This window comes from Pelodiscus sinensis, chromosome 1 (genome assembly GCF_052426305.1).
Source record: "Pelodiscus sinensis isolate ZL-2025 chromosome 1, ASM5242630v1, whole genome shotgun sequence".
In the NCBI taxonomy this organism is placed as follows: domain Eukaryota; kingdom Metazoa; phylum Chordata; order Testudines; family Trionychidae; genus Pelodiscus; species Pelodiscus sinensis.
Genome location: NC_143052.1, coordinates 127,556,982 through 127,584,514, shown reverse-complemented (window position 1 = coordinate 127,584,514; position 27,533 = coordinate 127,556,982). Strand labels below are relative to the sequence as shown.

General features: G+C 46.9%; 2 protein-coding genes across 6 annotated transcripts; one reads left to right on the top strand and one right to left on the bottom strand.

The window, feature by feature from the left end:
• Positions 1 to 2,449: 2,449 nt before the first annotated feature.
• RHNO1 (RAD9-HUS1-RAD1 interacting nuclear orphan 1) lies at positions 2,450 to 14,246 on the bottom strand. Of its 2 annotated transcripts, none has more exons than XM_075900290.2 (3): positions 13,856 to 14,246; positions 12,196 to 12,402; positions 2,450 to 7,267 (listed from the first exon to the last, which is right to left on the bottom strand). In XM_075900290.2, the coding sequence occupies exons 2-3, from the start codon at positions 12,361 to 12,363 to the stop codon at positions 6,626 to 6,628; spliced, it is 810 nt and encodes a 269-aa protein (XP_075756405.2). In that variant the 5' UTR covers positions 12,364 to 12,402; positions 13,856 to 14,246; the 3' UTR covers positions 2,450 to 6,625. The 2 variants fall into 2 exon arrangements, with proteins under 2 accessions (XP_075756405.2, XP_014429092.3); XM_014573606.4 differs by having other exon boundaries at positions 2,458 to 7,267; positions 12,196 to 12,455.
• A 101-nt stretch (positions 14,247 to 14,347) lies between these two features.
• On the top strand, positions 14,348 to 27,267 carry FOXM1 (forkhead box M1). Of its 4 annotated transcripts, none has more exons than XM_075900276.2 (9): positions 14,348 to 14,498; positions 16,356 to 16,952; positions 18,490 to 18,638; positions 18,859 to 19,062; positions 20,468 to 20,596; positions 23,131 to 23,175; positions 24,138 to 24,213; positions 24,734 to 24,915; positions 25,625 to 27,267. In XM_075900276.2, exons 2-9 carry the CDS (start codon positions 16,403 to 16,405, stop codon positions 26,681 to 26,683), a joined length of 2,394 nt encoding a protein of 797 aa, XP_075756391.2. In that variant the 5' UTR covers positions 14,348 to 14,498; positions 16,356 to 16,402; the 3' UTR covers positions 26,684 to 27,267. The 4 variants fall into 4 exon arrangements, with proteins under 4 accessions (XP_075756391.2, XP_075756397.2, XP_075756394.2 ...); XM_075900267.2 differs by having other exon boundaries at positions 14,349 to 14,498; positions 24,135 to 24,213; XM_075900282.2 differs by lacking the exon at positions 23,131 to 23,175.
• Positions 27,268 to 27,533: the final 266 nt, after the last annotated feature.

The window sequence follows — 27,533 nt, the reverse complement described above, 5'->3', positions numbered from 1 at the left end:
GCGCCATTGGCCGAAGGCGCAACACCCGGAGCCCTCATTGGCTACAGCGCCTGGAAGGGAGCGGGGCAGAACCCGCGCATGCTTATTGCCAGGCGCTAGCGGGCCCGCCCCCGCTCTTGGCTCGTGCCTGGCACCCGGAGGCTGAGCCACCCGGCTTCGGGCGGGCAGCAGAGGGGGGCTCCGAGGAGGCGGGGCTGTAGAATGGCTGCGCGGGGAGGAGGCGGGGCTGGACACAGAGACGCCAGCGTGGGCCGCTCACGCACCGCGGCTGAAGCAGGGTGCTAAGACGCATCCTTGCTCATGCCCGGGCGGGGGTGGGCAGGGTCTGTAAATCCAGGACGAGGTGCAAGGACTATACTGCTGGCCAGCTGGAAAGGACACGTGGGTGGGCGCAGAGCCTCTTGGAGAATGGGAGCCTCTCAGCAGCGCCCCCGCCCATCGCTGTGTGGTGCAGACGATTTAGCTAGACTAAAGAGCACTCGAGGACGGGGGAAGCACCGTGCAGTCTCAGCCTCCAGTAGAAGTCCTGGTTTCTCCCTTTATCCCATCCCTGATCTCCCATCTAGGCTTAGCTTTGCAGCAGTGCCCCTCTTTTGCTGGATATGGCATGTCTTTCCACAGTTCTCTGGATTACCACAAGAGTGTGAGCACCCTGATGCTACTGAGTAGAAGTGTGCATGTGGAACCTCAAACATTCAAGGAGGAAATTTACAGACTGTGGCTCTGACATACTCCTACAACATGGAGGAAACCATGACTGTCATCCTGGTTCTTCTGACATCTTTTTAAGCCTGTTGACAATGCTTTCAAACTGCAAGTTTTTGTGCAAGATTGGCTGTTCTTGCACAAAAAACCTGCAGTGTAGACGTAGCCCTTTGGCTACATCTACACTGGCATGATCTTGCACAAGAACTCTTTTGAAGAAGAGTTCTTGTGCAAAAACTCTTCCAGAAGAGAGCATCTACACTGGCATGTATGTTTGCACAAGAGATGTGCTTTTGCGCAAGAGCATCCATGCCAGTGTAGACACTCTCTTGCACAAGAAAGCTCTGATGGTCATTTAACCATAGGGTTTTCTTGCACAAGAAATTCATGTTGCCTGTCTACAATGGCCTCTTGCACTAGAACAGTTGCGCATGAGGGATTATTCCTGAGCGGGAGCATCATAATTCTAGTGTAAGAAGCACTGATTTCACACATTAGAACGTCAGTGTACTTGCGCAAGAACTCGCGGCCAGTGTAGACAGGCAGCAAGTTTTTGTGCAAGAGCGGCCGCTTTGGCGCAAGATCACATCAGTGTAGACACAGCCCAAGTGTATTATGCTGTGGCTTGTCCAGAGCCTAGCCAGAAGCTGCTGGAGTAAAGAAGAATTTGATAAGGCCAAGAACACAGATAGGCATGAAACCACTGAGTGGAGCACTTGGCATATGCTGGCAACAGTCTATCCTGTTGACACAGTGCAACATTGATTCTAATCCCTGAGACAAGCACAAACTGGTGGGACCACATAGTTATGCAGCTATGGGACGATAACATTTGCATGCATAGGCCACTTTCATTGAACTTTGCACATTGCTTTCCCGTCCTGAAGAGCAGCAATACCAGGAGACCTGCACTGACAGTTGAGAAGGAGGTGGCAATAGCTGCATGGAACCTTGCAGTACCAGATTGCTATTGGTCAGATGGGAATCAGTTTGGAGTGGGGAGATCTACAATGATGACTGCTGTGATCCAAGTAGCCAGGGCAATCAATACTCTTCTGCTAGTAAAGCTACTGCCCCTGGGAAACGTACAGGACACGGTGGACGGCTTTGCCACGATGGGGTTCTCTGTGATGGAGCAGTAGATGGAACACCCATCCCTACCTTGACACTTGATCACCTCAACAAAGAGTACATGAACTACAACAGGTACTTCTTGGTGTAGAAGGCACCGGTGGATCACAAAGGCTTTCACACCAACATGAACATGGGATGGATAGAAAGGGCACAGGGTGCACAGAAAGGGCACGGGATGAACATATCTTTAGGAACTCTGGTCTCTTCAGAGCTGCAAGCGGGAACTTTCTTCCCAGACCACAAGATTAGCATTGGAAATGTTGAAATGCTAATAGTTATCCTTGGAGATACAGCCTACCCCTTGCTCCTTGCTCCTAACAGGGAGCCTGGACAACAGTAAGGGGCAGTTCAATTTTAGGCTGAGAAAGTGCAGAATGGTGGTAGAATGTGCTTTTGGCCATTTAAAGGCACACTTTCACAGTTTGACTAGGCTAGACTTCAATGAAAGCAACATTCCCATCGTTGTGGCTGCTAGGGTTGTAATAGCGTAGCCAGTTAAACAATTAACCAATAAACTAATGTTTATTAGTTAATGCTATTGCCTACACACAATACCCTCCTCCCCCGTTTTGTATTTAAATAGCTTGAGAGCCACAGCACAAGCACCACAGTGGGGGTAGGTGCTGGATCCAGTATGAGTTGGGAGAAAGCCAGCGTGCTTGCATGCAGGCTCTCAAGTTCTTTTAAAAGAAGACCCACTTTAATCATGTACCCAACAAAATTGTCATTGGCTACACGATAACCAAATTACATGCTTCCTAACATCCCAAGTGGCTGGTGGCTGTGTGCTCTGTAACATCTGTGAAAGTAAGGGGGGAAAGTTTCTGGCGGGGCAAGGGACTCCAGGCAGATTGCCCAGCCACTAATTAGCAGCCAGACACCAAGGCAATAAGGAGAGCAAATTGAGGGGCACTGCGAAATAGAGAGGTTTCAAAAACCAGTTTCTCAAATGACAGGACAGTGATGTGACAGTCATGTATGTTGTTCTTAACAAGGTGTTCTCTGCATCATGATCCTGTTCTTAAATCATGTATTTTTATTTAGGATACGCAGGGAACCTAGAAGAGCCAGATTGGCAAGCTCTGTCTATAACAGTTTTGTAGAGATGTGCAGGGAGGATTCCCGCTCTGTCTCCAGCTATGTTAACAAATTGTTCTGAGGAGCCCCTGATAAGTAAGTGAAGTGGCCACCACAGATAAAACCCAATTATTTTAACCCATTTGAGGTATGATTATAATTGTAAATTCACCAAAAGTGCCCTCCCCGCCATCAGAGTTCAGCGGTAATAAATCCTTGGATGAGGGGATTGACTCCAAATTAAAAAACAATCCTGGCTGTTAGTATCAAACCTTCCACTTGCCTGCTGAGCATTTCTCCTCCACAGTGTCCTCCTTGTTGCCAGAGGGTGCCTAAGTCTCTTTGGAGGTATCCATGGAGAGTTTTGGAACACTGGTTAGGTCTCCACCTAAAATCCCATACAGCTGCTCATAGAAGCTGCATGTTTGCTGCTCTGACCCAGACCAAATGTTTGCCTCCTTTGTTTTCTGGGATGCCTGCCTGAGCAACTTTATTTTCACATGGCACTGCTGGGTGTCCCTACTGTATCCTTTTTCCACCATGCCCTGTGCAGTTTTGGCATCGATATCAGCGTTCCTTCTGCTGCTTTAGAGTTCTGCCTGCACAGATTCCTCTCCCTACACAGCAATCAGATCCAGGATCTCCTTCATGCTCCATGCTGGAGCTCATTTGCAACATTAGGCATTCATGATCAGGTGTGTGGCTGAGGAGTGATGCTGTGCTCACCATGCTAGCCAAACAGGAATTAACATTCAAATGTTCCCATGGCTTTTCCTGAGCACCTGGGAGAGTAGGAGAGTTGAAAGCGCTGGCCAGAGTGGTCACATTGGGGCGCTGTGGGACACCTCCTGGAGTCCAAGAATGTTGACTTTCACAGCGCTGCATTTATACTATTCCAAAGTCGACCACAAAAGGTCAAATTTGGTGTTACTCATCGAGTAGGAGTACAGAAATTGACTTTAACTGCCCCTGAAAATCTATGTCAAGATTACATGTCTCCAGGTATGACAACAACTAGGACATTTTGCTCTTGTTTCTTCTAGATTTGTACAGAAGCATACTCCAGAGTCTACTTTATTTTATTCCCTTTGATCTCCTATATGGGAGGCAGGTGAGGGGAACCTAAATTTAATTCGAGACTCTTGGGTGGGCACTCGGCAGGAAACAGGACTTTGATGGGGGAATATGTATCTCATTTTAAGGAGAATTTCCAGATGATGAGGGATTTGGTGCAACAGAACCTTAAGTCAGAAAACTCAGAAAGGCTGCTATGATTGGCCTACTGAGGAAAGGTCATTTGATATTAGTGAGCTGGTGTTAATTTTGATTTAGTGGCTTAGGCTGTTGGCTCCAGTGATTAATTCTCCTGAATAGATATGTGGGCAGAGTTGGCATCCTTTTTGGTTGCAGGGCTGGGTTCCTGGAGGCTTATGATGTGATTGTGTGGCATGGTTACCAGAAAGCCACCATATCAAAAGGTCATTTGACTGCACATCCAGTAATTTGATTTATGCCATCAAATGCCAGCAGTGCCCTACTGCTATATATATATTGGACAAACTGGACAGTCTCTGCGGGAAAGAATCAATGGACACAAATCAGATATACATAAAGGAAACATACAGAAATCTATTGGTGAACTTTTCCATCTTCCACATCACATTTTGAAAGATCTCCAAGTAGCTGTCTTGTCACAAACCAGATCCACAGGGAAGCATTGGAATTACAGTTCATCCGCAAATTCAATTCACATGCTAATGGACTCAATTGTGATGAAAGATGGTTGGAACATCACCAATTCAACAGCCATTAAAGGTGCAAACAGCTCTCTGTGTAGTATCCTTCCTGACATGGGAGTCTATCTATTGACTTTGACTCTTATCTGCTTCAGTTTAACTACACAATCCTCAGATACTTACTGATGCTCTCTATCTCCCACCCTCTTCCTTTTTCTTTCCTCTCCTTCCCCTCCCCCATTTATTTTGAGTGTACATATCCTAAACTAATAACTCCGATCATCTGAAGTAGGCTTTGCCCATAAAAGCTCATGATACCATCTACATGTTTTGTTAGTCTCTGAAGTCCTACCAGACCATTTGTTGTTTTTCTCCTGTAACAGACTAACTCAGCTACTCCCTTGAAGCTAATTTAATTATATTGACCAAATTAAAATAACACAACCTTTGCATGCAGACACAAGCCTTTTCTTAAAATCCCCCACCTCTGCAGCAGCTGTGGGAACTCCAGCCTAGACTGGCTACCTGATAAAGATGCACTGACAAAAGTCAGGAAGAGAGGATAATGAGGCACTGGGACCCTGAAGTGCAGACAAGTTTTCAAAGAGGATTTCCCACCACTAAATCTGTTATATTAACCCCTTCTAGGTAAGTGTTCTCTCTGAGGGTGGCAAGCTGCACACACTCCCATATTGATAAACTGTACATCAAAGGAACATCATTCATTTCAAAGACATCAGTCTATTGCTTTTATCTCCTACGGCTACAATTAACACAAGATTAAAATACTGTGATGAACTAACCCAAACCAAGCCATTCCCGTGTGCAGTAATTTTATTTGGTGCTCTGATACAGCCAGGGGCCCTATCCACCAGGGGAGGCCATTGTCCAGCCTGACTGGGTAGGTTTTCCACAGAAGCCGGGGTAGGGAGAGAAGGAGGGGAGGGAAACATTTAAGGGGCCTGCGCTTGTAGCGTGTGTATGTGGCGGGGGCGTGTCCAGGTGCGCTGGGCCCGACAGCGGCATCTGCGGCGACTGAGCCCGGGGCGCCTCACTTGGTACCAGCGGGGAGCAAGAGCCCAGGCACTAGACCTGCGAAACTGCACCAGCCCCAACAGAGGAGGCTTCAGGATGAAACCCCGGTGCCCCCCAACCCACCCCGCCTGTGCACTTGCTACCGCGAAGCCCGGCCCGGTCCCCTACGCTTTCCATCTTCACCCCACCATTGCTATGGGATCCCAGCCACTCGCACTTAGCCCCGCTGGCCGCCGCTACCCTTAGGAACTGCACCCAGCACAGAGGCATCGTGCCATTGTCGAAGGCGCAACACTAGGAGCCTTCATTGGCTACAGTGCCTGGAAGAGAGCAGGGCAGAACCTGCGTATGCTTATTGCCAGGCGCTAGCAGGCCCGCCCCCGCTCTTGCCTGGCACCCGGAGGCTGAGCCACCCGGCTCCAGGCGAGCAGCAGAGGGAGGCTCCGAGGAGGCGGGGCTGTAGAATGGCTGCGCAGGGAGGAGGCGGGGCTGGACACAGAGATGCCAGCGTGGGCCGCTCACTCACTGTGGCTGAAGCAAGGTGCTAAGATGCATCCTTGCTCATGCCCAGGCGTGGGTGGGCAGGGTCTGTAAATCCAGGACGAGGTGCAAGGACTATACTGCTGGCCAGCTGGAAAGGACACGTGGGTAGGCGCAGAGCCTCTTGGAGAATGGGAGCCTCTCAGCAGCACCCCCGCCCATCGCTGTGTAGTGAAGACTATTTAGCTAGACTAAAGAGCACTCGGGGACTGGGGAAGCATCGCTCTGCAGCATGATGCAGTCTCAGCCTCTAGTAGAAGTCCTGGTTTCTCCCTTTATCCCTTCCCTGATCTTCCATCTAGGCTTAGCAGCAATGCCTGTGATTTTGAAGCCAGCAAAGAGAGACTTCAGTTATTGTGCCCCTCACATCAAAGGCTGTCTGTTCTTGGTCAAAGGAATCAGCACTGGCTAGAATCAGCACTGACATTTTTCACTAGGATGTCACTTGGGCTCAACATTCCCCTCTCCCTTAGGTATCTCATCAAGCGAGACCTTTTTCTCCACGTTACCTTCACTCCATACTCATGCTCTGGGGTATCCTTGACTAGTACAGCTGTTGGTTCAAGGTTCTCAGTGGTATCAGTAGAGAGATCAAGGCCACTGTGTGGATTTGGAGAGAGGTTGTTCCTCTCTGGCAAAGCACCACTGCAGCCATAGCTTCTCACAGAAGACAGGTCTGGAGTCTGTACATCTGGTGGACTGAAGACATCTGGCTCGGCATGCTGGTAAGGAAACTGAGGCGCCCTTTTTCTATAGCTCATAGGCTTGTCAATTAAGGTAGTGAGCTTTGCTGCAGTGCCCTTCTGTTTCTGGATATGGTATGTCTTTCCACAGTTCTCTGGATTACCACTAGAGTGTGAACACTCTGTTGCTCCAGCGTTGAGGTGTGCACGTGGAGCCTCAAACGTTAAAGGTGGAAATTTACAGACGGTGTGTTTCCGACATACTCCTCCCACATGGAGAAAACCACGACTGTCATCCCGGTTCTTCTGACATCTCTTGAAGCCTGTTGACACAGTGCTTTCAAACTGTGGGGACACCTGAAGGGCCAAACAGAGATGGTGAAAAACCATTTTCTTTCAGAGAGGGTGACATCAGAGGGTGACATCATACTCCCTACTTCTTTCACAGGGCAACCCTATTTACCCTACTCCCCAACTCTGCTGCTTGCCTCTCTTGGTTTGAGAACTCCCATTTTATTGCTTCTTTGGCTAGAAGTCCAGTAATCATGCTCACTATCCAGATGAGTGAGAAATACTGGAGGCTCAGATATCCCTTAAAGTTCTATTCTGAAAAGTAACTTTATTTAAATGCACCTCCTTCCCTGAATATATTCAAAGCCTTTGTTTGCTTACTTTAGTGATAAACAAAAGAAAATTCTATGTCATTCTCTTATCTCTGCAGAGCCACAGCTTAAAGGATGTTAAACAGCAGTTAATTGAGTAGTTGGTGGAATTTCCATTGACTACTCGACTAGTCAATAGGCACATCCCTCTGTGGCTCTTGTACACTTAAAAGGAGGAACGCAAGCCAATGGGAAGTCCTGCTGACTCTGGGCTACACAAAGGCGTGCCTGCTTTGATATGTACAAAAGTCCCCAGAGGGGGTTCTTGTGCTTTTCAAAGCCACAGCACCCTCATGGAGCCTGGGGTCAGTGGGGGACTCCCCAGCTGACCCTGGGTTCCGTGCAGCATTTCCCCAGAACCCGGGGATATTGGGGAAGTCTCCACATGACCTTGGGCTCCACAACTCTGCCCCTTTGAAATGCCGAGGTGACGTTTTAAAGGGGTAGCCGCCACATAACTGATCCCCAGCTCAGCTGTGAGGTGCTGCCCCTTTAAAATGCCGTCTTGCATTTTAAGGGGCAGCGCTATGGAGTCTGTGGTCATCTGGGGACTCTTTAGCTGATGCCAGGCTCCACTTGGCATTTCAACAGAACCCAGGATCAGCTGGGACAGTTTCAAGCTGGGGCAGCGTGGGGTTTCAAAGCAGAAGCACTGCACAGCTGATCCCGAGTCAGCTGTGTGGTGCTGCCACTTTGAAGTACCCCTTCTTCACTCCCTTTGCTGCCTCTGTCTGCAGCAAGGGCAGGAGGAGGGGGAAGAGAAATTGACTAGTGGACTGACTATTGGATAAGCATTTGCTTATCGGATAGTCATCAAGTCCTTAACATCCTTAGTTCAAAGAGTGAACTGGATTCTGTTCATTCCTGTACATCAACAAAATTGTTTATGAAATTTCAACAAGTCCTACTGAGGCTGCATTGGTATCTCTAAGGGCAAAATCCGATTAGCAGGACCTTTACTACGGATTATATATATGTGTGAGTATGTATGTGTATAATATATATATATATATATATATATATATATATATATATATATATATATATATATAAATAAAAATCAAGGTTCTTGGATCCCAGACTGAAATTGCAAGACTATTACAAACACACACACACACACACACACACACACACACACACACAAAATGATCCTATTTACATTTTTGTGGTATTCCAGGACTTTCAGTACATTGTAGCAGTGTCAACATCCAATATTAAGTGCACACTAAGCTACTGAACTCTAAGATTACATTATAAAAAATAAACAACTTTAAGCCCACAGTTTCTGTAATGCATTTAAAACCTGAACATTTCCCAAGTCAAACTATGTCAGGAAAAAGTGGCAGATCCCTGATCTACTGTGTATTGAAGAATTAGGATAGAGATTCATTTATACTAAAAAATGATTTCCACAAACTGTTCCATTAAATCCCTAATTGAAACGATCTATTTTCTAGAATCATTCATTTTCTCCTAGTACCAAGGGGATCTCCAAAACTTGGGTGCTGGTTGTGATGATTATAGAGTTACTGTGTAATTGAAGAATACTGATAATTTAGTTATTGAGAGAGCTACACAGGAAGCCAACATAGTGGATCCTAAATAAGAGCATCCTGGCACACATTTGGAAGACACCAGGGAACGCTGCAAGCCTTGTTTTAACCCGGCTGGGAGCATGGAAATCACAAGGATACCAAACAATTAAAAGCCCTCTGAGGTGGACAGGGGTTGTTCATTGCCAGAGGGTTGTCCAAAAGCTGACAAAATATTTTTCTTGAGAAGTCTTTAGGAAGTTAAATATACCAAGTTTCTAGGGATATGATGTTTAACAGTTTGGAGCTGCTCCCTGCCCGCTGTAGGCAAGGGGTTTCTCCATCTCCATGGGGCCTGCAACAGACAGGGGCTGCTCTGGACATCCAGAGCTGCCCCTGCCCAGGGTGAACCAGGGCGCATTGCAAACTGGGCTGGCCTGTCACACCCCTCCTTTTAATTCATTAACCAGTTAAACATTACATTTAACTGATTAACCAATTAAACAGGATTTTACTTCTCTACAAGATTCCCATGTGAAAGACACCTAGACATCTATGCAATCTGTTTATTATTTTAAAGATCTATTTTCTCTGAAATGCTTTTGTTCATAATAATAATTTTAAAATGCTACTTGATCACTGGATACCACTGACACTGATCCCCAGAAGGAGAAAAACTGCAAGTACTGAATGCAAGTCAGATCCAAGGTTACAGAGAGTGGCTATCCAGGGACCAGTCTAAGGGAAAATTCTTCCATCTCCATTCCATCTCAAGAGAGGTAATAGGCTGAGGTTTAAGACCTGAGTAGGGTTTAAGACCAGACCCTGCGCTCCATGCAGCACTGCCACTTTGGAATGCCATGTGTAGACTGGGGCCAGCAGGAAACTCCCCCACTGAGCCTGGGCTCCCTGTGGCGCTGACGTTTTGAAACGTCGCAGGGAGCACAGGCCCAACATGGGACTACTTGAGTCCCCTGCTGGCCCTGAGCTCCCCACAGCACTTTCACCTTTGAAGTGTAGCAAAGGCAGAGGTGCCCTAAGCAACTAATCGAATAATCGATGCAATTTGCATTGACTATTTGATTAGCCAATTAATCTTCATTTAACATCTCTAATCCAAATAAGTCCTTGTCTACATTGGGAAATTTTCCATCGTTCCAGATGGAAATGGATTCTGTCTCCTCTCAGGAACTGTTTTACTCATGGAGTTTAAAATGCTCTATTAAAAATACAAAAATAAATTTAAAATCAAACAGAGAAATCTAGATCTCTGGGGCTGGTGGAGTGTTTCATATGAGTTTTAAAGGGGTTGCCATGTTAGGCTGTGTCTGCAAAAACAAGGTGGTGTCCTGTGGCACCTTACCAACAGATTTATTTGGGCATAAGCTTTCATGGGTAAAAACCACTTTGTCAGCTGCAAATAAACAAGATGCCCAAATAAATCTGTTAGCATTTAAGGTGCCACAGGACTCCTCATTAAAGTTTTAAATCTTTTAGGGCTGCTTTGTTATAAAGCTTTGAGACCTAAGTGTTGTTATTTAACAGAGCTGCCTGGTAATGGCTTCTGCAAAAACAGGTAGCTCCTACAGAACAATTACATGATTTTTTAAGCAAATGTGCATATCATAATAAAGTATCCTAGGACTGAGTGAAAAGAAACTTAGCAGTCCTCTCAACAAGATTTGAGTCTATTGGAAGAGTTGTGTTAGGAAAAGCAGAAGATTTAACACACACAAAAATGAAAAGGAGGGCAGGGTTAAAGTACATAGAAAACTGCTTCAAAAATCTGCTGCCTGGATATCTTCACCATAGTGTCTGCTTGTAGCCTGCATTATCACCCTGCTTTCCAGAAGAGATAATCTATTTGCTGGTTTACTTCAGGCCCAACATTTTCTTTTGATTGAAACCAAGTAATATTACATTAACAATATGTAACAGAAAAACAAATAGTTGAGATTTGTTATCAATGAAAACATGTTTCTTTAAAGAGCTCATTGGGGTGTTGACAACCCCCCCACCACACACACAAAAAGAGCACTGACCTAAATGAAGTGTAACAGTAAAACTGACCAGCATTGTCCAATCAGGAATGAAATGCAAGACATCAATAAAGTACATGAGCAGTGAAAAGTGAACACAATTTTAATTTTTTTTAGAAAATACAACTCTCTCAGTAGTACCATTTTTCTTGCTGTTGATTCTTGGTTTGTAGTCTATGTAGTTCTGCTAAAGCCTCTGAAAACAAACACATCCACTCCTTAGGCTTGATCTTCCAACAGACTCCCACTGACCTCAGGCATATACTTGTTTGTTTCCAAGCAATACACTGGCTTTTGAAGCAAACTGCATTTCTCACCAACAAGCTTAACTAAGGGAAGACACCTGCTCCTTATCACACTGCATCTGTGGAAGTAGGCCTCATCATTTTACATCAAGTATTCCACCTTTTAACTATATACATTACAAGATATAACATCCATTTTAACCCACATTTAACTCCATTGGGGGGTGACCATAGATAGGCAAACTTACAAAATTGAGATTATTAAAACATGAATATTAAATAAGAGAACCACAATTAAGATGCAGACTATTTCTGTATCATAGTTGAGCAGGAAGTTGTCACATTTAAGTGCTGGAGAGTTGAGAGTTATACCAAACAGTTTGAAATAATTGCTGTAGTTTAAATATCAAATCCAATAAAGAGTAACTAAACAGTAACTATTCTACTATCCATTTCCAAGGTTTTCAGTTATCATAAAAGCCAAAAAGAATCCCCATCTCATATGGATCCCAACCTTTTCATGCCACCATGAAAGTTCCCAAGACAGGGAACTCTGCCAGTGGCCACCATTTCCCATTTAGATGTGAGTGCGCTAATTTAAAATACATCTCAGGCTGCTTGTGACTGCAAGATTGGGATCTGAAGCAACTGTAACACTGTAACCAGGCGGGGGGGGGGGGGGGGGGGGGGGGAGTGTGTGTGTAATCCATGTCCAAGATCCACTCCAAACAATTCTTTATTAAGATATGCATAAGAAGGCTGAGAACACTTACTATAAGAAACTAAGGAAAACAAACGTGCACCTACCCATGAGATGGAAGCATTTTGGTCAAGAGGTTTGGTAGAAACACGTCTTGGGTTCTCAGCCAAAGGCAATGGAGATCCATAGTGATGTGTAGGCCCCTCTATTGGGGTTTCAAGGAATCGCAGTTGTGTCTTGTGAGCCTGGTGGATGCATTTCTTCTTTGGAGGCATCAAAAAGGGTAAGAAAGTCGCTAAGAAACCTCATGATGCCTGGTGGAGCCAGTTAGGGAGAAGAGGAAAGAGATGACAAACTGTACCCAAATCTGCAGAAAGCAACAGAGGGATGTCAAGTCGTCAAACAAACCTAGCAACTGTTTTTTCCTACATAGAACACACTTCTGATCTGCCTCCAAAAAAGTCTAATAAAAAATGGAAATATACATTTTTATATACATCCACTCAGCCATACTCCCATTAGGGACACAATCAGAGCTTTCTTGGTGTTACACAAGATATAGTCTGTAGTGGGTGCCTCTCCCCATGGTCTTGGGTTTTTGGGGTGCCCTCCCTATTGATGGCTCTGGGAGACAGACCCATAGTCTCCTATAGACAACCACCTAACCTCAAGATGATTCTTACCAACCACCACAGGACATACCACACTAATACCAACCCTGGTACCTTCCCTTGCAACAAACCCCGTTGCCAGCTTTGTCCACATATTCATTCTGCTGATACCATTATTGGACCTAACCAAGTGAGTTATAAGATCAAGAACACATATTCCTGCGCATCCAGAAATATAATCTACGCTATCATGTGCCGAAAGTGTCCGTCTGCTATGTACATTGGACAAACATCTCAGACACTTCGCCAAAGGATTAATGCCCACAAAACAGATATTAGACAAGATCACAAAGAGAAAACAGTTTCTTGCCACTTTAACCAGAAAGGACACTCTCTAAATGACTTAGCCACCTGCATTCTGCTACAAAGACCTTTTACATCTGCACTTGAAAGGGAATCCTCTGAACTGTCATTCATGTTAAAATTCGACACTTACCACCAGGGACTTAACAAGTCTTTGAACTTTCTCACCCATTATCAAGACAGTTTCCCCAATTATCACCTGTAATACCATTAACTCACAAACATCCCACTCTCCCTACCTTTAATATCAGCAATTCACAGACACTTACCTTCCTTCCTCCCCCTTCCCACCCCCCCGCATCCTCCTTCTGTTCTGCAATGTGATTTGTCCTTTTCATATTTGTTCATTTTTTTAAATTGTATCCTTTGGTATATATGGTTGTGACTACTTTCTTCCACTATTTGATCTGAGGAAGTGGGTCTGGCCCACGAAAGCTCATCATCTAATAAACCATCTTGTTAGTCTTTAAAGTGCTACATTGTCCTGCATTTTGCTTCAACTACCCCAGACTAACACGGCTACATTTCTATCACTCCCTATTGAGTATATCCAGTCATGTCTTGCTCCTGGGAAGATCCTCACTAAACGACATCAGCAAGGTGGAACTGACATAATGCTGCTCCACCATCCCTAGCCGTGGCCCTTTCCGGTTACCTAGTCCACACAGCCGCTCCAGCTGGAGGGTGCAGACAGGGGAGGAGGAGGTAACGACCCTGCTAAGTTTGGGGTCCGCTGCTCTACTTATCTACAGGCGTGTACACACACATACGCGGTGCTCTCGCTATGCCCTACCCCAGGCATCCAGTAACTCCTGGGCACTTTTCTCTCGCGCACAGCCCGGCAGCTGAACGCACACGCCGCCCGCCCAGCTGCTCTGGGGCTGGCTGTCTCTCGCACACGGCGGCTACTCTGCCATCACTGGCTGGCCGGTTGCTCCAAGCTGCAGCGGCGGGGCGGGCGGCAGGCCCAGGAGCACAGAGCAGGTGCGGCGGGGAGGGCAGCGGCAAAGGCGCTCAGGGGCCACCGTTTGAGAGCGGGGGCAGAGCCCCGAGACAAACGCCGCCGCCTCCTACGGCCGCGCCCCCGCCCCTGCGGACGCTGCTCCGCGCAGGGTGGGGGGTGGGGGGGTTGAACCGGCCTCGTGTCCCCCTCGGGTCTGATCCCAGCTCCTGCCAGGGGTCAGGCGTGTGCGAGCACCGCCGGGCCGCGGGCGCTCATTGGCCACTTCCGTTGCCGGATGGAACGCTCTGGCCCCAGGCCTCATCTCCATTGGTCCCGCCCTCGCACGTGATGCCAACGGGCCGCCAGGCGCCAAATTCAAACCGGGAAACGAAACGAACTGCCTCTGTGCCCTGAGAGCTGCGGAGCCCGGCGGTGCCGGGTCCCCGCGGGGAGGCAGCGGGGCGCGCGACCCCCTGCCCCCACCGACACCGGGGTGAGAGCGGGCTGGGAGGGGCCTTGCTGCGGGAGCGGGGCCGGGGCGGGGAGACTGATAGGGGCCACTAGGAAGGGAAAGGGGGTCGGTGGGCACCGGCGGGCCATGGGGGGGCAGGGCGAAGGGGTGAAAACACGGGCTGGGGGCTCTAGGAGCCGGAGAGCCTGTGGGGAGATGGATGGGGGAAGGGGCTGGGGCCAGGAGAAAGAGCAGGTGAGAATTCCCAGCGCGTGTGTGACAGCGCAGAGCTACCACCCGCAGCCAGGATGCAGCGAGGCCTTTGTCAGTGGCTGCAGGGCGTCCCGTGAAGCCGCCTCCTTCCAGAGGCCAGGGTTGGACGTGTCACTTGCCTCTATCACTTAGGAAGGGGGCTAGTTTATTTTTCTGTCAGTTTTGTTTGTACCCTTTTATGACCGTACAAATGACTAGGGTACTGCACGGATACAAAATACGGATCCATAGCTGTAAAAATGAGCAGCAGATATCCACAACCATATCTGTGGAAGCGGATATCCGAGGATAGAAAGCAGATATCTGTGGATTTGCAGGGCCCTACAAATTATCGGTTCTGAGGATGTTTTGTTACTAACAGGCTGGATTGGCTCTAAAGATGTAATAGTGTAGTCTATTAACCGATAAGCAAAAGCTTGTCTGTTAATGCTACAGACTACACGCATCCTCCCCCCCCCCCCCCCACTCCCCAACACTTGCCAATAAATTTTTTAGCAGGCTGGCCAGTAGCCTACGTCCTGCCTTGTGCCAGATCAAGGATCTACCCCTGCTGTGGCTCTACATTTAAAGTGTATTAAGAGCCAAGTGGGCAGCTAACCTGGCTCAGTTCTGGTTCACGCCAGGTCCAGGAACTCGGACCCCTCTCCTTCCGGACAGAAGCTGCTGCCACCCAACGCTGTGGGGTGACAGGCAGCCAGTTTGTGAGGGGAGCTGTTTTTTAAACTGGCTCCCCTCACGGGCCAGCTCCTGCCTGGTGCCCTACGCTGCTGTCTCTTATACACAGGCAGCAGCACAGAGTGTCAGGAGGTTCTTCTGGAGTAGGGCTGGAGCGCACTGGTTGCCAGCCCCACCCCTAGGGACTATAGAATAGTCAAGTAACCAATAAGAATTCATGAGGTTAATCGACTATTCAATTAACTGATATTTAATACCCCTAATCCGCTCCAATGATGTGAAATCCTCTCCATTTTGGTTAATTCTTAGTCTCCCATACGTTATCTGTATAATGCAAGCACTGTAGATCCACTGAAGATTTCTTGTGCAAGAGCAAAGTACCACTTGCCACAACTCCCATAAATGCAACAATTATCCTATCTCCACATCCCTATTTCTGGTTTTGTCATTGATTCCCCTAGTTCTAAACTTTAAAATTGTTTACCATCCATAAAGTCCAGATTAAGAAATTTATTCTGACATTAGATGATGGTGAATTGAGTTACACAGTGCTAAGAAAGGAAGTGCTTGGCTTCTAACAAATCTATTTCAAGCTCTGAGTTTATGGTGTTTCTATAAAACAAATATGATAACACTAACCTCACGGGTGTGATCTGAGATATTCAGTTATCATGCAATTAGTGCTCCTCATCTGTATGGAGTTTTCACAAGATGTGTATCAATAAATAAGGAGGAACCTTTCCCTTCAATGGATGTGGCATGCAATTCTTCCCTATGGGCATAGGGATTGTCCTCTAGTCACAAGACAGATGGTGAGGAATCTTCCTCTTTTAGGATTACCACTGTACCCCTCATACATCAGCTGATTTGGTACCTTGCATAGAGATAATTCATTCCATTCCTGTACGTTCCATGCTTACAGCTCCTCTTTCATGTTCTTATATTTTGCAGGGTCTGTTCTTGCAGTCTTCAATGGCGAGTGACTGTACAGATCAATCATGAGGACCAGCCCTCGCAGGCCTCTGATTCTCAAGAGACGAAAACTGTCCCTCCCAAATCGCAATTCATCCAACACCCCAGCGAGAGATGAACCAGATGGGCAAAGTAAAGGAGCCCCCAAGCATGAGCAGGTCAGAGAGGACAAATCCAGGGACAGAGTGGAGGGTAGCACCCAGAAATTCCCAGCAGGAATAAAGATCATTAATCACCCTACCATGGCAAACACCCAGGTGGTAGTCATCCCTCCCGATGCTGACATTCAGAGTATCATCGAGGCTCTGACAGCCAAAGGGAAAGAATGTGGCAGCAATGGGCCCAACAAGTTCATTCTCATCAGCAGTGGGGGCAACTCACTCCCCACAGGCTCACCAGCAACTCAGCAGAAGCTCCAATCAAATGATGAGACAAGCACAGCAACAAAGGGAGCCACAGCAGCAGATTGTCAGGATGGAGAGAAGAACATTGGACAAAACCCTGGGATTATGGAAAGGCCGGTACTGTGGCATCCACAAGTCAATTCCATGGAAGGACAAGAACAGGAAGGAAACAGTACGTAGGCTGTACCCTTCTGTTGAACTCTTCAGCACAATGTGGAGTGGGTAGAGATGGGGGATTGATGCTCTGCTTGATATAGGAGAGCGCAGTGGTGAAAATGTGAAATTTCAAGCAACCCAGGTGATTAATATATTAGGTTTATATGTACGCTGATAGGTGTTCAAATCCTGAGTCCAAGTAAAAGTCAGTGATTTTAGGGCCTGGGGTTTTTCTGAGAGTTGGTAAGGTATGTTACAGGTCAGGATTTTGGTATACAGAAAGTCCCCAGCTTATGAAAGGGTTGTGTTTGAAAAGTTTGTAAGTTGGTTATTTGAAACTCAGAGTGCATTTTCCCACAGAAACAATATTCTGAATGGTGGTTAGGTGCCCAGGCTAGCCCACAAAAGCCTATGTGACCCATAATGTAGCTGAAATACTATAAATTTGCAATGAAAAATTATAGAAATAGTTTTTCATTTAACCTTGAATGCTGCTGCTTGAGGAAAGGAGGATGAGGAGTTAAGTGGAGATTTGAAAGGGAACTTCTGGGCATCCCTCAACTGTACTCCCTCCCCGGTCTCTGTGCTGGCTCCTGCAGCCATCCCCATCTGCCAGCTTTCCCTCCCCTCTCATGCTCAGTGCCTGCTCTGGCAGCCCCCATCCTCCCAGCCATTCCTCCCTTTCCTCCCCACCCCACTCCCCTACCCTCTGGGAGCTGCACCTAGCTCCCACTCACATGGAGGAGGAATGCGGAAGGAGAACTCCAGAGGAGTAAGTGCTGCTTCTCTTCAGTTGCCAGCTGCACAGTCACCCCCTATTCCTACAGAGTCCTCCGTCTAGCACTTGCGCTATTTGCTGCAACCTGTGCCTCCTGCCTGTTCCCTGAGGCTGCAGGTGCGTTTGTGTTTGCAAGTGCAGATTTTCGTAAGTCAGATATTTGTAACTTGGGAAGTGCCTATAGTGACAGAGTGGGAAGTGAGGGGGGGTCAGAACTACAAGAGAGAGGATTTTTCAGCCTGGGCCTAGAGATGTTAAAGGTTAACCAGTAAACATATACCTTACCAGCATACTTATCTGTTGACCCCATAATGGGGGCCTGGCTGGAGGCGTGCAGGAGCAGCTGCCACAGCGAGCTGCCGGGTCCAGAGCAACCCGCACTGCCTGCAGTTAAATCATTTAACTGCTTTACTATTCTGGGCTGTTTTTACATCCCTAGCTGGGACAAAGATGTTTGGGTCATTGGCTAATAAATATCTTGTGATGTTTTTAAGCACTATTCTCAGCAGTCACTCTGGGCCAGGGCAGTTGAAGGTTCAGATCCAATTTGGGATTTTTAGGTTTGGAGCCTTTACGGCAATTGGGCTGATCTGCAGCTAAATCAGGAGCTCTGTCTAGATCTGCAAGATGCTTTTAGCATCAGATCTCCACCTTGTGTCTCTAGCTAGAGATGGGGAGCTTGAGCCCTTTTGAGGAGACCTTTCTAGGATCTCTCTCTAAGCATCTGGAATGGCAGCAGGTGAATGAGCAGGGCTCTCCATTTGTTTCCCTGCAGGCAGTGGAGAGGCAACAAGCAGCGGCTTGGATAACAGTTTGACTAACATCCAATGGCTAGGGAAGATGAGCTCCGATGGGCTGGGCCCCTGTACTGTGAAGCAAGAGATGGAGAAAGAGAACAAGACACCTGTGCAGGAGAGGATGAAGGTAAGTGGGGAGATGTGGGGCACATAACAGAGGAAACTTCTGGAAACTGAAAACAGGACATATGGGTGAGAACACTCAAAGAGAGCCCAACTGACAAAAATCTGTGTAACCTGAGCCTCTAGTTGATCTTTGCAACAGGGTCCTGAAGTTAAGAGGATCTTCCTGGGAATTTTCCTGGGCCCCTGCAAGTTTCATACTGTTATCTCCTTTTTTCTTCCAGACTGAAGAAGACTCCATTGCTCCCACTGCTACCGCCTCCTTGTGGCAGGACTCAGTATCAGAACGACCCCCTTACTCCTACATGGCCATGATTCAGTTTGCCATCAACAGCACTGAGAAGAAGCGCATGACCTTGAAGGATATTTATACCTGGATTGAGGACCATTTTCCTTATTTCAAATATGTGGCCAAGCCAGGCTGGAAGGTAACAAGTTCTGCTGGGGGTGCACCTGATCCCACCCCTACGTGTGGGCAACAGTGTCTTGCAGGGGTGCTAGAACAATTTGTGTAGTGGGGGTGCTGAAAACCATTGAACCAAACTGTAAACCTCATAATGGAAACCACTTCCAGCCAAATTGCACAGCATCATCTCTACTTCTAGCACCTATGGAGTCTTAGGGCTTGTCTATATTTCCCACTAAATTGGCACTGCTGAGATCTATGCAGCAGTGTCAATTTAGCGGCTCTGATAAAGACAAGCTAAGTTGATGGCAGAGTGCTCTCCTCTACCTGTATCTGTGCTCCACCTCCCCAAGAAGTGGAAGACAATTCAGCAGGAGAGCATCTCCTGTTGATACAGCGCAGTGTAGACGTTGTAACTTGAACATAGGTACATCGATTTCAGTAGTACTCTCACCGAAGTAGTGTAACTTAGGTGATTTACAACATTAGCATAGACTCTCACTAGGGCAGTTCTCAACTCTCAAGCCACCTGCGGCCCAATTAGCATACAGCTGAGCCATGGCTGTGTGGTAAAAAAAATTTCACAATTTACTGCTCTGGTCTGGCAGAGGGCAGGCGCTTCCTTAGGGGTAGACAGCCTCTGAAGGGCTGATATTGGGCTGGAGGTGGAAGAGTGGATCTGAGGGGAGAGAGGGACCTCTGGGAACTTGGCATTTGCCCCAAGTTTTATGTGGAACACTGCTCCTAGACCCTCTTCTCGGATCCTGGCTGTCTGGCCCTGTAGGTTGGGATCCGAGTCCCGGCTCCTGCCTGGCCAAGAGGGTTGGTGTCCGCACCTGAGGCTGCCAAGCCCCGCAACACCAGGATTTGGGGATCATACTGCACAGCCTGCTCCCAGGGCTCCTGGCCCTGGCCCACTGAGAAAAAGCAATGGATATAGGTGACTGTAGGTACTTTTAGGGTGCGGGGCTATGGTTCTCAACCTACAACCCACATAATATGTTATGGGCCACTTATGTGGGCCACAATAATTAATAGATTGAGAACCACTGTTCTAGGGGGATACTTGGGTGGAGAATTGCTTTTCATTTGCATCCAAAGGAACAAGCAACCTGTGAAACAGGAAGGAAAATAGTTTGAAACTAAGGGCCCCCCTCAATTCCTGATGTTCCCTTTTCCATTCCAAACACCTCAGCATACTCTCTTGACTTCCTTCAGGCAGGGCAGAGGGCTCACTGGTTACTGGACTGGCATCTGAAGTATCTTTGATGCACTATGCAGCTTTAATGATAGGGATATATCTGGGTAGCGGGTGAGAATGCAGGACCGTGGTCTGCCAGGGGGAACTTTCCCTGTCTGGTTTGTAGTGTCAGGTCCTGCATTTGCTTGGTTTTTCAAAAACATTAAGGTTTTTCCTCTCCACCCAGAACTCAATTCGACACAATCTATCCCTTCATGATATGTTTGTACGGGAGACGTCTGCCAATGGTAAGATCTCCTTCTGGACCATCCATCCTGAGGCAAACCGCTATCTGACACTGGACCAAGTGTTCAAGGTGAGTGGCTCCTGGGAAGGAAAACAGGTAGTCTTCCCAAATCTTGAACGTCAGGACCTCTGACAGCACTTGATTTCAACAGAGGGATGAAGTCCCCTTGGCATGTGGCTTCCGTTCTCTATGGCTACATCTAGACTGCATCCCTCTGCCAACAGAGGGATGTAGATTAGGCACTGCAAAAGTGCAAATGAGCCCAGGATTTAAATATCCCGGGCTTAATTTGCATACTCACGTTCGGATGCTGTGTCGATCATACGCCCTTTCAAAAGTGAAAGTAAAGTCAAGCCGTGGCTCTGCCGACAACGGGAAGCTGAAAAAGCTCCCCGCTGTCAGCAGAGCCACGGGTAGACTTTACTTTCACTTTCGAAAAGGCGTGTGATTGACACAGTGCCTGAATGTGAGTATGCAAATTAAGCCTAGGATATTTAAATCACGGGCTCATTTTTGCACTTTCGCAGTGCCAAATCTACATTCCCTCTGCCGGCAGAGGGGTGTAGTTTAGACACCCTAGATGTTGGACTAAGTCACTGTTAACTTTAATAATGGCAGGTTTTCTGTTTGAAGTGGAAAGTAACATGAAGGGCTAGAGCAACTTTGAGGCGAAAGGACTCTCCAGGTGCTGTGTAGCAATGTGATTACTGAAAGAAGGACGCTAAGCTTTCAACTAGGCCTGTTGAGTAATTGCAGTTAACTCATACGATAAATTAAAAAACATTAATCATGATTAATCAGGTTTTTATTTAAAATACAACACAGAATATAACTGTACAGTGATCACTATATTTTATTACAAATATTTGCATTACATAAATGATAAACAAAAGAAATTGTATTTTTTCAGTTCAACTTATAAAAAGTACTGTCGTGCAAACTCTTCTGTGAAAGTGCAACTTACAAATCTGGATTTTATTTTTTTTGGTTACATAACTGAACTCAAAACCAAAATAATGTAAATATTTAGCGCCTACAAGTCCACTCAGTCCTCTTTCTTGTTCAGCTAATCACTTGGAGAACCGAGGTTGTTTACATTATGTGAGATAATGCTGCCTGCTTCTTATTTATAGTGTCCCCTTAAAGTGAGAACAGCTGTTTACATGGCACTTTTGTAGCTCTCATTGCAAGGCAATTATGTGCCAGATATGCTAAACATTTGTATGCCCCTTCATACTCTGGCCACTATGTCAGGGCATACTTCAAGCTGATGATTTTTGATTAAAAAAATGCATTAATTACATTTTACTGAATTCCTTGGGGGGAAATAGTAGGTCTCCTGCTCCATTTTACCTGTATTCTGCCTTACATTATGAGCCAGTACATGCTCGTTCTAAGAACACTTTCACTGCAGATTTGACAAAACACAATGAAGATTCCTAGGTGAGATTTCTAAAGATAGCTGCAACACTTGACCCAAGATTTAAGAATCTGACATGCCTTCCAAAATCTTAGAGGAAGGAGTTGTGGAACATTCTTTCAGAAGTCTTAAAAGAATAACATTCTGATTCAGAAACTACAGAACCCAAACCACCAAAAGAAAATCAACCTTTTGCTGGTGGCATCTGACTAAAATGATGAAAATAAACATGTCTTGTTCCACACTATTTTTGATCATTGCCAAGAAGAACCCATCATCAGCATGGATGCATGTCCTCTGGAATGGCGGTTGAAACATGAAGGGACATATGAATCCTTCACACATCTGTCACAAAAATATTTTGCAATGCCAACTACAACAGTGCCACATCAATGCCTGTTCTCACTTTCAGGTGACATTGTATATGAGAGACAGCGTTATCTACTGCAAATGCAAACAAATGTTGAGCAATTGGCTGAACAAGAAGTAGGACTTGAGGGCTCTAAGTTTTTCACTATATTATTTTTGAATGCAGTTATTTTTGTGCACATTAGTCAGTTCTACTTTCAGATTAAGATATTGCACTACAGCACTTGTAATGGGGGAATTGAAAAATACAATTTATTTTGTTTATTTTATGGTGTAAATATTTGTAACTAAATAAACATAAAGGAGTACTATACAATTTGTGTTCTGTCTTATAATTTAAATAAATATATTTGAAAATATAGAAAACATCCACAAATATTTAAACAAATGGCATTGTTTAACAGTGAGATTAATCACCATGAAGTTTTGTAATTGCTTGACAGTCCTACTTTCAACTAGCCACTTCCCAAAGGCCTGATGGAAATTCGCATGGCAGCTAATGGAAAGACTCCTGTTGACTTAAATGAGAGTTTGGTTGGGCCTTTCATGTACTGCAAGGTTGTGTTTAACCTGTCGGGGGCTATTAAAAGGATTCTCTCTGTGAAAGGAATGGAGACCTTCTCCTGTGGCAGTGATTGTCAGAGCAGGCAGGCTGGACGCTTTCTATGATCTATCCTTGGTGGGTGGGCATGTTCAATAGCTGGCTGCTCTGACTTAAGAATTTTGTGCAAGGGTTAATGTCCCATATTTTTTTTCCCCTTTGGTTGGTAACGCCCTGTTATTTTTCTCCCCTCTGATGCCTTGCTGCCACCAGCCACAGGATGCGGGGTCACCAACGTCGCCTGAGTACTCTGAATCAGTAAGACTTTCCCTCTGGCTCGGGGCTTGGGCTGCTTTTCCTTTTGCCAGTCATTGCAGAAAGGATGCTTGGGGAAGGGAAATGAGTCACTGTAATTGCCAGTCCATTAGCTCCTTGCACACCTTTCTTGGGGAAGGAGACATGATACAATGGAGGGCCAAGTTTCTAACTGCTGCAGAAAATACACTAGCTGTTGGAAGACGGGATAATGACAGATGGGTATTTGCAACCCACATAATAGCTGCATGCACATATTTATAGGTGCAGTGAGGTACCAGCACCTGAATATTGGCCTGAAATGTGTCTCCAGAGAACAAATCCAGCCAGAAGTTTCATGTACAACCTTGCCTGGCAGCAGCTCTTCTTCTGGACAGTAGTTTGAGGAAGGGCAAATTCTCTGTGCACTACTTTCTTCCCCCTAGAACATGGCAACACCATGACTTTTGGCAGGATGGAAGCTGATGCTGCCTTTTTCACCTCCAACAGTGTAGTGCTAACAGGTGTGCAAACAGCTAGCCAGACTTGCCTCCATTTCCTTTCCAACCCCATCCCTCTTTCCACTTGCTTAGATCTTCAGTTCCTTTTTTTCCTCTGCTGGTCCTCTGTTGAGCATTTTTGGCTTTGGCTTGTACAAAAGACAATACATGCTATAAAGCTGTACTGTTCACTTTTCCTCAGGCAGTGAGGACACCAAAATCAGATCATTTCTTCTGAAGCAGAGACCTCAGCTAGAGAAGCTCCAACATGTCAGCTCAGCCTCTACAAGGCTTGGGTGGCAGCTGGCAGAGGGATGGCATGAGCATGCAATGGCAGGTGGCACTCATACGCAATTTTTCTGTTGTCAGTAGCTCAGCAAAGGTCTCTGGATCCAGGTTCCTAAGCGAAGCAATCAGAGATGAGTTCTTCTCTTTAACTCTTTTCCCTCCCCCCCCCTCTTTCTTATCCCATAATGACCATAGCAGCAAAAACGACACATTGCAGAACTCCAGAAGAACACAGGGGGCAACAGCAACAACAAAACTGAGCCGCAGAATGCACGTGAGTGTGTGCATCTGTCTCGGACAGAGAGAGAGCCAGTCCCCTAACCAGGGTGATGGGCGCTTGATCCTGTACTGCCATTTCCAGTCCATAGGAAAAGAAATGGAAATTGCTGTCCAGCTTTGCCTGCTTGCAGGCTTGCCACGGCCGCTCCTGTTTGACAGGTTTGGAGCTGAGGGCAGGGCTGCTGCACCTGAGAGAGAAGACATCTCGGGGGGGAAAACTTGATACAGGCATTCAAAGGGAGCAGGAGCTGAGCTCTGTTGGGAGCAGTATCCCAACCTAAGACACCTTAGTTGGGGGGTTTGTTCACCTGTGCTCTGGGGGTTCTGCTGGGTTTCAGCTCAGGACATGCATCCCCATAACTATGCAGAAAAGGCAAGGAAGCATGAACCCTTTGTTATTTTGGGAATGGTTCAGGCTTCTCAGCTCGTGGCGGTCTAGTGCCTGGGGTGCGAGGGAGGAGGTGAAGAGACTCCCCGAAGCAGGACTCTAGCTTATCCATTCTCTTCCCTTCCAGGCCGAAAGATGAAACCTTTGCTTCCTCGTGTCAGCTCCTACCTCGTTCCAATCCAGTTCCCTGTGAGTCAGTCTCTCATCCTCCAGTCCTCCCTGAAGGTACCTCAGCCTATGGCCCAGGGAGCCTCCCTCAGTGGCTCAGAGGCTATCCGGAGCAGTAAACGTGTACGCATTGCTCCAAAGGTCAGTGTTTCTGCTAGCCATGGGCTTCTGTGGTGCAGTCTCCCCTGATCTGCACACGGTGTTCTTGCCTACCCTCCGTACTGTTATCACAAATGTTCATTCTTGCCGCTGGGGGAATTGGAGCTGGCTGGCGCTTGGCTGCCCCTGCCTTCCATCCCCCATTCCTAAGACGACTGTGCTTTGCTCTAATTGCCTTATCATGGGTTGACTGTTTTTTAGTCTACACAGGGATTCTTCTCTCACAGTGTGAACCGACTCTCTAGTGAATCAGAGTTGGGAGCAGAGTGGATTCGTTCCTTTTTTCAAGCTTTCATTCAGTTCCGAATTGAACCAGCTTGCGCGCTCAACGCATTTTTGGTCTCCCTTTGCATTTTGAACAGTGTGATTTTTGCCTCTTTCAGAAGCACTTAGCTCTCCTTACTACCTGCACCCTCCATTCACAACACTCCTTGGGTTCAGAGTGCCCCTCCAGCAGTACTGCTCTCTAGGGTCGCCATCTGTTGGTGCTGTGCTAAGTTCCTTCCCATCTGTTCTGCTAGCTCTTCTCTCTCTAATCCTGTTATTGCTACTGACTTCAGTGATGTGCATTCTTTTCCTTCACTCTTCCTGTGCCCAAAACCCTACTGCCCCTCTCCTTCCTGCTATCTTTCCTGCCCTATGATTTACTCACTGCAACGTGTCTAACCTCATTTCTATGCTTTCTGTGTAGGTGTTGCCATCCATTGACGAGCCATCCTCATTGTTGCCTGCGGAGCCCATGAAGGAGGAGAGTCACTGTGAGGAAGGGCTGTCCCCATTTGCTCCAACCCAATCTGTCAAGGAGAACGCCCAGCTTGGTGGCATACCAACCTCTTTCCCTGCAGCTCTGTGTATAAAGGAGGAAAAGGAGGACTCCTATCCTGATAAATGGCTGTCCTCATTCCCCCCAGCCTTGTCTATAAAAGAAGAAGTGGCACAGTCTGATGAAGAGCCAGGCCTGTTGCTCCCAGTGCCATGTGTGAAGCAGAAGAAACACTTCACCATGCTGAAGTCCCCACCGCGGGGCGTATCTGACACAGTGATTATAAAGAGGCGGGAAATGGGCAGGTCCAGAAGGAAACAGCACCTAGTGCTGCCTTGCTCAGAAGAGCCAGTCCTGGTTATGCCAGAGAGCACTGGCTCTGACTCCTTCAGGCTGACGTCTGACCTTTCCTTACTGTGGGAAACCCAATCTCTGGAGCTCAGCTGCTCCCAGGAGGAGGGTGGCCCCTTTAAAACACCAGTCAAGGAGATGTTCTGCAAGCTGCCAGTTTCATCTACCCCCAGCAAAGCTGTAACTGTTACTCCACCAATGGGGGGTGCTGACTCTTGGAGACTTGCACCTGTTGCTAAGGAAAACAGCGAGTTGGACTTCAGCCCCGTGAGAATCCCTCAGGTACCATTCACACCCCTCCAAGAGAACTTGGATTTGCTGGGCTTCAACGGCACTCCCCTTAAAAATCCTTTGTTTGACTCCCCTCAACAACTTCTCCAAACAGAGTCCAATGACATGGTTTCCGGGCCCCTAACAAGCTCTCCTGCTTCTACTCCTGAGTTCACCAAGCAATCCTCCCCAGAACTGCCAGTCTCTGGCCTTCTTGAGAATCAGTCTCTCATGGAGGGTCTGGTCCTGGACACTATGAACAACAGCCTGAGTAAAATCCTACTGGATATCAGCTTTTCTGGCCTGGAGGATGATATCCTGGGACCAGAGATGAGTTGGTCTCAGTTTATTCCTGAACTGAGATAGGCTGTGTTTGGCTTGTTCCTAAGCTGTAATGGAAACTGGGTTCTACTGAGACTTGCTCAGATGGTTATGCAGGGGCCCATCATGTGGTTTTGACTTATTTCCATTGGAAATACTGGGCTGTACTGAGATCTGCTTGGCTGGAAAACAGACAGGCCCATTGGCTGCTATGAGCTCATTTATGAGCTGCAATAAATATTAGTTGGGGACAGGCCAAAACCTATTGGTTGGTCTTGCCTCAGGTCTGTGTTAGTGGAAAATCAGAGTCCCTTGTGAAAAGGTTACAGAGAATGTCTCCCGATGGATGCTGAATCCTGTCATCGAAGGGGTTGGAAGAGATGGACATAGGCCCTTCCAAAGTACAGCTACTGGAGGGAGAAAAATTCCTAGCCTTTCCTGGCTCTGTCCTCAACAACTCCCTCATACAATTCCCTTCCTCTCACTTTGCTTCATTTTCCTTAGGTGTCTTGCCTGTAGGGTTCATGACTGTAAATACTGTACATTCCTTAAATTAGCTTTTAATTATAAATGTCACTTTATTCTTTTAGACTTTTTATGGGAATAAAAATGGGTGGTAAAGGGCATGATTTGAAGCATTGTCCCTGTTTCTTCCCCCTGAACCAGGTTGAATGCCTTAGAGGCCATTGGTCTTCCTTTCACTTCAGAAACACGTTGACATGGGGCATGCTGAATGTTGTTGGGGTAGAGACTGAAACATCCCTCTGCATGTGTCTGTCTCTTCCAACTGCAATGTAACAGCTTTTTATGCTACAGTCCTACTTAACCCCTTTGCTTGGGTTTTGTCTCACAGCAATGTCATCCAGGTTGTGGTGGTAAAGAGCAGTTGCTCTGA

What these genes read in the sequence shown, in the direction of transcription:
- FOXM1 (XM_075900267.2), top strand. Translation starts at nt 16,403, where the DNA reads ATGAGGACCAGCCCTCGCAGGCCTCTGATTCTCAAGAGACGAAAACTG. An exon ending in CTGTGCAGGAGAGGATGAAG is followed by an intron (nt 18,639 to 18,858) that starts GTAAGTGGGGAG and finishes TTTTTCTTCCAG; the next exon opens with ACTGAAGAAGACTCCATTGC. An exon ending in TGGCCAAGCCAGGCTGGAAG is followed by an intron (nt 19,063 to 20,467) that starts GTAACAAGTTCT and finishes CTCTCCACCCAG; the next exon opens with AACTCAATTCGACACAATCT.
- RHNO1 (XM_075900290.2), bottom strand. Translation starts at nt 12,363, where the DNA reads ATGCCTCCAAAGAAGAAATGCATCCACCAGGCTCACAAGACACAACTG. An exon ending in AAAATGCTTCCATCTCATGG is followed by an intron (nt 7,268 to 12,195) that starts GTAGGTGCACGT and finishes TTGGCCCTTCAG; the next exon opens with GTGTCCCCACAGTTTGAAAG.